Source organism: Mus musculus, chromosome 7 (genome assembly GCF_000001635.26).
Source record: "Mus musculus strain C57BL/6J chromosome 7, GRCm38.p6 C57BL/6J".
NCBI lineage: Eukaryota > Metazoa > Chordata > Mammalia > Rodentia > Muridae > Mus > Mus musculus.
The window spans coordinates 28,955,839-28,967,089 of NC_000073.6; the positions used below are offsets into that span (position 1 = coordinate 28,955,839).

At 48.2% G+C, this 11,251-nt stretch overlaps 1 protein-coding gene across 6 annotated transcripts in view; it reads right to left on the reverse strand.

Moving 5' to 3' along the window:
- Window positions 1–6,513, reverse strand: part of Actn4 (actinin alpha 4) — a 69,104-nt gene extending 62,591 nt beyond the window's left edge. For 4 of the 6 annotated variants that reach the window (NM_001360549.1, NM_001360548.1, NM_021895.3 and 1 more), the window contains exon 1: window positions 6,181–6,494. In NM_001360549.1, coding sequence (NP_001347478.1) covers window positions 6,181–6,345 — 165 coding nt within the window. In that variant the 5' untranslated portion in view covers window positions 6,346–6,494. Of the gene's footprint in view, window positions 1–6,180 lie in introns of all 6 variants that reach the window. The other 2 variants (XM_006540255.4, XM_006540257.3) reach the window with 1 other exon arrangement.
- Between the last annotated feature and the right edge of the window lie 4,738 nt (window positions 6,514–11,251).

Sequence of the window (11,251 nt, forward strand, 5' to 3'; positions counted from 1 at the left end):
CTTTTTAAAAAAAGGCTTTTAGTGTCAGGCATGGTGGTGCACGCCTTTAATCCCAGGACTCAGAAGGCAGAGGCAGGTGGATCTCTGTGAATTCCTGCCCATCTGGGGCTGCAGTTAGACCCTGTCTCAAAAAAATTAGAAGTGTTCTGTGTAGCCCAGGCTGGCTTAAGCTCAGCAGCAGCTGAGGATGATTTCCACCATTCTCCCTCTGCCTCCACCTCCCAAGTACTGGGACTGCAGTCCTGCAGTTTTCAATTTGTTTTTTTAAACCTAAAAATCTTCAAGTCGACTTAAAGATATTTATTAAGTATATAAGGTAAACATGAGTATGAAAGAGTTTAGGAGACTGAGTTAAATGCAGAGCCTATCTGGGTCAGTTTCTTCATACACACAGGCATGTTACCTAACCATTGGTTGGGGGTGGGCGGTTGGGAGAGGTCATTGCAAGAATAAAGGAGCAAGTACAACAGGCAAACACCAAGTCCCAGGAAGATCAGCCCACAGCTTTTCAGGTAACATTTCAATACATCATAGCTAAGAAAATGGCCACTAGCCTCCCCAGTAACTGTGGCTCAAACTAGCTCCTGAGGACTTTCTGTGGGCAATCTACTATGTACAAGAGAGAAGGATGTGGGGAGGAAAAAACCACAACCAAAAGAAGCATAGCATCAAGATAAATGTTTCAGAGACTTTATAGTCCAGGCAGACTGCTCCTGGACTAAAATCCCCAAGCACTCAGGTTTGTTCATCTATACAGAGATGCTGCTTTCTGCCAGACGGCCCATCCCTGTCAGATGGTTTGGGCCACCTCATCTTTAAAAAGAGGTTACAACTGAAAATAGTTGTTTCTCTTTAATTCAATGACATTAGACTCCAGATATCTGGGCAACAGACTAAAATGTTACTCATGAATCTTCTTAAGGTGTTAAGAACTGTTCTGCCACTTTCAGATACTCTGTAACAAATCCTGACACCTACATTGTAACTACGCTCCCTTGTAACTGGTCTTTGATGTTTTAACCTAACTAAAAGGACTCTAATCTTGAGCTCTCAAACTACCCAGTATAAAGGCTTCTTTCACTGGTCCAGGAAAGATGTTTTTTGTATCTGCTTTCATCTCCCTTTTAATAGGTCAGAGTCTCAGTTACCTTGGCCATTGAACTGCCAACTTGCTATATCACTAGCCTCTTATTTCCATGAGAAAAGGAGAGGGAAAAATTGTTAACAAAGTAACATGAGTGTTTTTGTTATTCTGTAAAACTAAACACACAAATAAAGGCAACAGAAGGAAACTGAAGGAAGGGAGCTGAATGCTGAGAACAGAGACATAAAGAGCAAAGGAAATAAGGATAAGCAGGTGGACACTCAGCAAGAACATGCGAGGAGGGCTGAGAGATCAGCATCTTGATATTTGGGCTATTCAGAAAACCTGAGTGAAGACTACAGCAAACAGCTGTTGGCTCATTTTCTCCCCCTCAAGATACCAGCGAGGCAATAAAAAAAAGAAAAAAGAAATAAAAGATCTGGTCAAAGGCTTGTGCTACATCCAGCACGCTATAAATCAGTATGGCAAAAGCCTAGAGTGTTCATCTCAAAAGCCTCAAATTCCTTGGGCATTCCCAAATTGAAGCTTTTTTGGCTCCCTCCTCCTAGCTGTCATCTACTAGACAGCACTGCCAGATAACCTGTACTACGCACTCACTCAACTCTGGAAAGGCTGCTGCTGTCTGGCCAAAGTCAGCCATAAGCCGAGTGCATGCTGAAATGGCAGAACTCTCCTTACCTACCTGTTAGGGTTAGACTTGGAATTCAAGACTAGGCCCTGCTCCAGGGCGGGAGGGCGGGGTAATGAAGTGAATATGCTAAGTGTCAGGATACATTTTAATTGACCTCCCTGCTAGTTTCTCTCTTGGATAAGAAGACAGTATCACACCCTCACTTCCTGGTGGGCTTTTTGTTGCTGTCTTTTTTTTAAGAGAGGGTTTTACTATACAACCTCAATAAGCCTTCAACACTATGTAAAAACCCTAACTAGCCTTGAACTTATTTATAATCCTCCTGACTCTGTCTCTAGTGAGCTGATATTACAAATGTGTGCCACCATGCTTAGCTAGAGTCTTACTAAATAACCCAGGCTGGCCTTTAATTCTCAGTGATCCTCCTGTCTCAGAATACCAAATGCTGGAATTACAAGCCAAATCCTGGGTCATCCATTTTTTTGTTTTTTCCCCCACTAACACTTTCACCCAACTTTCCCCACAAGGCCAAGCAATTGGCTGTCATTAAATGAAAACTTTTAGCATGACTTTCATTCAACTAGAGGATGAGTCAGTTCCTGCTGCCAAAAAAAAAAAAAAAAAAAAAAAAGTCACCCAGTTGGTCTCAGAAGCTGGAACCAAAGAGGACATTTTAAAAGGTAAAAGGCAACCCTCCACCCCCAACACATACCCGGGACTGCCTAGGATTAGGTGAGGTGGTAGATACTACTCCAGGGCCACAGCCAGATCACAGCTCTCAAGTGTGAGGAAACCTTATCCTCCCAGCAACTTTTCACTTCTTTTTCTTGCTTTTTGAAATAAAGGTCTCCCCATATTTGCTCATGCTGGCAGGCCCTGAACTTGAGATTTGTCTGACTCAAGATCTTGAGTCCTGGTCTTCCAGGAGAACACCACACATTTTCCAGGAGGGTGGGAGGAACAGGATACTGGCAGCTGAGGTGTTTCCTCCTCTCTTCTCCCAAGAGAGCACACACACAGTATATACTCACCCAACTCACATACTTATCTTGTTTCCAGAGGACAACCCAGTTTGGCTACTTTTTTTTTTTTTTTTTTTTTGTAAGTATGTTATTTAATTTTGAAAGCTGCTAAGGAGCTGTTAGTCTTAGCCAGCTCCTTAGAGGGGAGCAATTAGAGTAATGGAGCAAAATACCAGATGGCTACTTTGGGGCCTTCATCATCAGTCCAAAAGAAAAATGGGGGTGGAGGAGGGGAAGAAAAAAAGGAGAAAAGAAAAATGGGGGTGGGGGGAGGAATGGCTTACAGAAAATCAAAACACTATCAGAGCTTTCAAATAATTAACTCACATTTAATACTGCCTGAGCCAAAGGTCAGGGTCTAAACTCAGGTCTGCAAACAATGGCGTGCTAATGAACACTCAAGCTCAGAACAAGGCATTTCCTCTTGCTGTGAGATCTTTGGGGACAACTCTCACCCTTCCACAAGAGATGTTACAGAAGTCACTTTAGGAAAGTACTCTTCAGTCACACTATCCTAAGGGTTAGGTCTGATTGGTTAGCACTTGGATGGGACAAACTAGGGAAGAGAACTAGGACTCAATTGCTCAAGAATTTTTTATAGGCCTGTAGTTCCATGTAGTACTCGGGGAGGCTGAGGCACATGGATCACCTGAGCCCAGGACTCTGGAAAACCTGAACATAAACCCAGACTAAAACGACACAATAATAATTTTTGAAAACTAGCTCAGTCCCCTGTCCTCCCACAAATGTTCAAGGCTGCCCTGTGAAACACCTGCTGCATAACTTCCTTATGGATAATGTCTTGGGTATAGGGGTGCCTAGAATTCAGAGTGAAGGGCTTTCAGGTAAGAGACAGACTCTTGACTTGAGCCAGCCCCTGCTTCAGCTGTTCTGGCCACAGAATTTGAATGTGTGAACAGGTACATACGAGACTATCACTGTCCCTGTGGTGGGAGTTATCTATATGCCTTGGAGAGGCAAGAAAGGCCTGTCATTCACATTTACAGAAGTTGTTCTGGTACGTGGGATAAGGCCCAGTCATAAAACAAAACAGAAAAGTCCTAGCGATCCTGTTGGGGGTTTGGCTGAGAGCTCTTGTATGAGAGATAAAAAGCACTGGCTGGTATATTCCTTTCATAACTCCTAACCCCACGGCACCAGAGAGCTTAGTTATGCAGGACAGGGTGGAGAGGTGAAGCAATTCTTTTCTCCTAAAGAACAGCTAAGTGTAAATATTTGCTGGAGTAGGTTATAAAGCAAGCATACTAGAGCAGGGCCTTTTCAGAGCCGCTGAAGCAACGTTAGAGAACACTGTGAGCCATCCTGTTCTCAACCTTTCCTGGCTGGGAAGGAAGGGAACCAGGAAGGAGCAGGGGAAAGTGACACAGGCAGCCATGGGGATTCTGGTGAGTCCTGGTTCTGCCTAGGGTCTGAATGCACACCAACCTCACCACCCTAAAGAGAGGGGCTAAAAAAAAAGGAGGCACCAGAGGTTGGTATTTGTGAAAGGAGGATGACCCCTACTCCAGTTATCTAAGGAAAGGGGGGGGGGGGGGCACTGCACAGTTCCCTAAACATTAGAAAAGAAAGATCCAAGACATTCTCAAAGCGGACGCTGTGACCCGTTTCCTTCCAACTTTCCAAGTCTTTTGGCAACTTTCAACCTTTTCCTCTCAAGGCCTCAGGCAATAAATAATTGTTGAGATCCAGACTAGATCTCCCCTGCCTTTCAAAATGCACTCATTCCCCAGCTACCACTCCTCAGCTATTTTACACACTGCAGACTTCCACCCCCCTAGTGACTGCAGACAGCATACAAGCTGACAGTCCGACTGGGCCACAGTTACACCAGGTCCCACCTCAGGCTTTCCAGGCACTGCAGCTTCTCCCACCATTGACCCTCCAGACTGGGTGACTGGACCCAGCCATATAGCAACTTCCCTGCCCCCCCCCGGGGGGGGGCATCTGGTAAATGTCATCAAACCGGCTCTCTCCCACACCCTCAGGGCCCCGCTCCCAACTCCCAAAGTCCCAACTCCACGCACATCCCGTCTGCAGAGTCACCAAAAGCACATTCCTGATCGCCCTGAGAGCAAGGGTCTTGTCCTGAAGTCACAGTGCCCATCAGTAAGTTACAAAAAAGTCTCAACCTCTAGAAAGCATGAAGTAGCTTCTAACTTCAATTTTAATTTCCCACTCTCCTCACACTCTTGCGAACCATCCCCCACATTCTCACCCACTCAACACACCCTTCTTTAGCTCTTTCTGCATACACTCACACCCTCTCTCCCATCACTCCTAGCTTCCCTCTCAACCACCCAACACATCTCCACTCCTGGCCTCCTACTCTGACCTCCACTCCATACTGTGGCTTCCCTTTAGCATCGCCCCCACACTCCTAAATACCATCAGGAAATACTATTTTAATACCCCTTCACCTACCCTCCCCATCAAAAGACACTACTCTCCCAGAACACTCATTTCTTCCTCACTCAATGAACCCCCAAGTCTTTTAATCAGGCATTCCTAATCAGACTTCCATTTTCCCAAACTAACCCCCTCCCATTATCCTCCATCCCTGCTCCTACTGTCTTCCACTATTCTCACTGTTGAACTATTTCCCCGTGAACCTGGAACCTTAACTGTTTCACTACCTCTCCCTTCTTCAAAGCACCCACACTCTTTTGGGTCTCCCCATCAATTCTAATTACGCCCCTATCCTTTTCTTTTTACAGCAAGGCGCCCTCAATAAATCTCACCCTCCTCACACAAACATCTTTTTTGTTCCTAGGCCCCTAACTTCTGTCCTGAACACCTACCTTCTCAGACCCCTAGTCCCATCAGACCATCTTAACACCTACTCACCACACACCCTAGCCCATGCAGGCCCCCCTCCCTGTCTCAGGATTCCACAATCCTCTCCTTAGTGCCCCCTTTTTACCTTTCCTGATTCTTCATCTCTTCTAGAACCACCCCCCAACACACACACACACACACACACACACACACTAAGGCTTCCTGCAATTCCAATCTCTTCTTCAGACTCTCTGCACTCCAGACTATCTCCTCCATACTAGGATTCCCAAACCAAATACTATCCAGGCTCACCAATTCCCTTCCTGGACCCCATTGCTTGCCTGGGCCCCATCAATGCTTCCTCTGATCCAACAATCTCGCCTTAAAACCTAGTTCCATTGCAACCTCCCGAATCATCATCTCGTTTGTCCCAGTTCCCCGTGTCTCCTACCTGGCCGCCACTTCCCCCCTCCCCCTCCAGATTCCCAATTGCTTCCTTAAGCTCTGTAATCCCTCTCCGGGACTGCAAACCCGTTCCCGAACCCGCCAATTGTCTCCCAGGACCCTCCTCCAGGCCTCCCCGCCACGCGCAGGACGCCACCCAGCCCGGGTCACGGGCCGCGCACCTTGCGCTGCTGCTTCTCCCAGGCCGGGTCCAACAGCAGGTCCCGGTCCCAGTCATCCTCCTGGGCCATGTAGTCGCCCATGCTTCCGCCGCCACCCGCGCCATTGCCGCCGCCGCTGTTCGGGCCGTACTGGTACGCCTGGTTCGCTGCGTGGTAGTCCACCATTCCGCCGCCTTTCGCTAGCCCGCCAGCCGGTCCGCTACCGCCTCAGCTCCCGCCCCTGTGCCGGAGGCTCCGACTCGGCCGCCGCTTCAGCTGCTTTCAGCCCGCCCAAGACTGACGCCTGCGCAGTTCACTTGCCGCGCCTGCGCACTGCGCTGCCGCCGCCGCCCTCCCGCGCGCGCGCACCTGAGGAGGCCCCGGGCTCTCGGCGCCGGCGCAGAACGCACCTCCGGCTGCCCGCCCAGCGTGGGAGCCCAGGCGCTTCTAGCGGGAACGCGCGCGTCACCCCGTGTGGGCGGGGCCCAAGTCATGAATGATTCATAAGGCGGGGCTCCTCATCCGGCTTTAACCTGTTTCGGGGTGGAATGTGTTCCCATTCAGCCATTCAGACATAATCAAGATTTATTTGGCTGCCTGCTATGTGTGAGACCGTGTTTTCTGCCTTGGCATTAAAGAAGTCAGGAAAAGTCCCCACCCTTTCGAAACTATATACTATAAACCTTGCACGATGGAACGTGGGATCTCTGTTCTCAGGCCGCAGAGACTGAACGACAGATAACATGTTGGAGCTTGGGTTACACAGGAAGACCAGTCTTAAATTAAATAAATAATCGAGCTTAAAACTGGGCATGGTGGGCCGGACAGTGTTGGCGCACGCCTTTCATCCCAGCACTTAGAGGCAGAAGCAGGTGGATTTCTGAGTTCGAGGCCAGCCTGGTCTACAGAGTGAGTTCCAAGACAGCCAGGGCTCCACAGAGAAACCCTGTCTCGAAACAAACAAGCAAACAAATAACTGGGCATGGTGACACATACCTTAGATCCCAACTGGAGGTGTGGACAGGAGGGTTCAAGGCCAGACTTACTTAGTACACAGCGAGTTTGAATCTAGTGTGGGCTACATGAGGACCCTGTCTTAAAAAAAGAAAAGAAAAGAAACTCTAGAATGGGCTGGATTTGTAAAGTCTTCTGGGAAAAGGGAAAAGGTAGATATTTAAAGAAACTCTTTCAAAGATACGTCGAGTTAGATTGGACTGGGATAGCTAGTTAGCAGGGAAGGCAAGGGGTCCTTTTGGACTTGTCTATCTTCATTCTCGCAGCAAATACTATGCACCTACTACATGCAGCCACTTTCCAACTACGGACAGCATGGTAAGCCAGGTCAGTTATCAAACGACTAACTTTGTAGGAGAGATGGGCAACAATAAGAATTATGGAAACCAGGCATGGTGGTGTATTAATCCCAGCACTCAGGAGGCAAAAGCAGGCAGAGCACTGAGTTTGAGGCCAGCCTGATAGACAGAGTGAGTTCTAGGATAGCCAGAAAAACCCAGTCTCAGAGGGGGAAGTGGGGGTAGGTAGAGGAGAAAAGAAACACACACGGAATAATAATAGTGCCTCATTGAAGGCCATCTGATAACCAGAGGGGCCATCTCCATCTTGAAAGGTGACTTCCTGCTTCCAGCTGCTCAGGAAACCTTAATCCTCCCTTATAGGGCTTCTTACAAAGAGGCAGCCAGCAGCCACCATTCCAAGCCTTCTTCCTGCCACCCCCACTCTTCTGCCTCCAGCCTTTGGGTTTGATTTCTTTGAAATTTACATGTATTTATTGTGTGGGTCAGGGGTGCCCATGTCATGTGTGCTGGTCAGAGCTCATCTGTGCTTCTACCACCTGGGGTCCTAGGGGTCAGACTCAGGTTGACCGGCTCGGTTGCAAACTCCTTAACAACTGAAGCATTTGGAGCTGTTGGTTTGGTTTTGTTTGAAACAGGGCCTGAGCTGGGCATGGTGGTGCACACCTTGAATCCCAGCACTTGGGAGGCAGAGGCAGATGAATTTATGAGTTGGAGGCCAGCCTGGTCTACAGAGTGAGTTCCAGGACAGCCAGGGCTCTACAGAGAAACCCTGTCTCGAAAAACAAAAACAAAAACAAACAAACAAAAAAACAAAAAAAAGAAAGAAAGAAAGAAAAAGGAACTGTTTAAAAAAAGAAAAAAGAGGGGCTGGAGAGATGGCTCAGCCGTTAAGAGCATTGACTGCTCTTCCAGAGGTCCTGAGTTCAATTCCCAGCAACCACATGGTGGCTCACAACCATCTGTAATAGGATCTGATGCCTTCTTCTGGTGTCTCTGAAGACAGCTACAGTGTACTCGTCATATATATAAAAAATAAATAAATAAAAGCTTTAAAAACAAAACAAAACAAAACAGGGCCTGTAGCCCAGGCGGGCCACTAATTCACAGTGTAGCAGATGACCTTTGGCCACTAACCCACCTCCCGCCACCTCCTAAACTCTTGTCCCTCCTTTTCTTTTGCTTTCTTTCTTCCCTTCCCCTCCCCACTCTGTCTTTTTTTTTTTCCCCCTCCTAACAGGATCTCACTACCTCGAGCCCTGCCTGGTGTGGAACTCAGAGAAGAGCCTTCCATAGCCTTAGCAGAGCACTGCTGGGTCAGACACCTGAATCGGACCACAGCCCTCCCTCCCTGCTCTCCTGTGCTTCCCACGCTTAGAAGTCAGAAAGCCTGGACGGGCTGCTGGGGTTGCTTTTTCCTGGTCTAGACCCGCCCTTCCTTAGTAATTAAAAAATTTTTCATTAGCTAAAACTCAGTGGTAAGGTACTGGTGGCCAAGGCTGTCAACCATAATTCAATCCTTCAGACCACACATAAGGTGGAAGAACCATCCCCCAGAAGTTGTCCTGACATCCACGGATGCCCTTTTACAAAAAGATACATGCCGGGCGTGGTGGTGCCTGCCTTTAATCCCAGCACTCAGGAGGCAGAGGCAGATGGATTTCTGAGTTCGAGGCCAGCCTGGTCTACAGAGTGAGTTCCAGGACAGCCAGGGCTATACAGAGAAGCCCTGTCTCGAAAAACCAAAAAGAAAGAAAGAAAGAAAGAAAGAAAGAAAGAAAGAAAGAAAGAAAGAAAGAAAGAAAGAAAGAAAGAAAGAAAGAAAGGAAACATAATGATACTAAATATGTAAAAAAAAAAAAATTGTACAAAAGGAATGGGGTTCTGTCAGATCCAAAAGAAACTCAGGACAAATGGCTAACTGAGGTGCTTCCTAGCCCACAGAGGGCACGCGGGCCTCTAGGCTCAGTGAGTGCCTGCAGCTCCTCTTTGTGCTCCTCATTCCTATCACCCTGCTTCTCAGTGTGCGAGTTCTTGACCCTCTTGGCTCTTGGTTCCCTCCTTCACTGTCCACTCTCTGCTTGCTTGCGCTCTCTCTCTCTCTCTCTCTCTCTTTCTCCTCTCTTGCTCTCCTCCCCCACCCCTCCTTTCATGGTCTGGTTCAGTCTACTAATCTTGTTTAAGCTACTACTTTCCCTGCTCTAGACTCTTCCAGATGCCTCCGGCTGTACTCTCCCTCATAGGTACAATAAAAACCTGCCCTGGTGGCACATGCCTTTCATTCCAGCACTGGGGACTCAGAGACAGGCGGATCTCTGTGGTGAGTTCAAGTTCAAGGCCAGCCTGGTGTACAGAGTGAGTTACGAAATAGCCAAGGCTGTACAGAGAAATCCTGTCTCAAAAAAATAAATAAATAAAAATAAAACCTTTCCCCTCAACCATACCTTGAACCTGTCATATCCCCATTCCATTCGGTTTCATTATGACATTTCACAATGCATGTCCTATACTTTGATAATCATATCCAGCCATTACCCTCCCGTTCTCCCTTTCACTAATCCCCTCCCAGGTAATTCCCTTCCCTCATCTCAGCAAGTATTGTTCCCCTTCCACCCCTGGGATCTAGGGTTAGACCTTCAGGCTGAGCTTCATGGCCTGATACCCTCTTTTCTCATGGAATTTTGTTTTGTTTTCCTCTGAACTGGAGATTAAAATTAGGGCCTGCCAGGCAAACTCTCTACCCTTTTCTTGAGTTTGTATTTTGAGACAGAGTTTCACTAAGCTGCCCACACTGGCTCCGGACTTGTGATGCTCCAGTTGCAGCCTCCCAAGGTTGCTGGGAATTTCCACTCCATTTATCTTCCTCCCTCCCTCCCTCCCTCCCTCCCTCCCTCCCTCCCTCCCTCCCTCCCTCCCTCCCTCTCTCTCTCCCTCCCTCCCTCCCTCCCACCTACCCCCCTTTCGTGTGTGTGTGTGTGGGGGGGGGGTTGTCTGGCAGTCTTAAAACTCACTCTGCAGACCAGGCTGGCCTTGAACTCAGAGATCTGCCTGCCTCTGCCTCCCAGTGCTAGGATTAAAGGCGTGGGCCACCACAGCTCTGCTCCACTTATTTTCTTTCAAGTGGAAATTTAATGGAAATTTTATTCTTTATGTCAGCATAGCCTTTAAAGTAGAAGACTATATTTAATAAAACAATGAAAGTCCTGGGCTTTCCGCCAGACCCAGAAGGTCCCCCACATCTGCGTCCCTGCATCCCTCTCAGCTCACCCGCCACTCTCTCCCTTGCTAGCAGGCCTCCTTGCTGCTCCTGCCACCTGTCCAAATGATCCTAAGCCTCCAAGGCCTTTGCAGTGCTGTCTGTCTGCTGCACTATCCCCACATTCCTCATTTCCACGACGCGGCCTCCGATTCTGCAGGCCTCTCTCTGCTCCTTCAGGAGCCAGTCCCTGATCACTTTATATAAAGTTACATCCTGGGTTGGAAGGGTGGGGGGTGTTTTGTTGCAGTTCACCAGTGCGGGATGGGGGTGCTCCTCAGTGGCAGAGCACATGCCTGGAATCCAGTAGTGAGGGTTTCAGAGCCTGGCTCAGTCAGTGGGAGAAGGCTCAACTAGAATCCAGCAGTGAGGGTCTGGGGGTGTGGCCTACTGAAAGAATGCTTGCCTAACCCCAGGTTCCTAGGTTCTATTCCATCCAGGTCCAGACAAAGACTGTCTCCTGAGCCTTTTCCATAATACTTTTCGCCATTTAACCTTGTTGATTCATTGCGGCTCTAGGCTC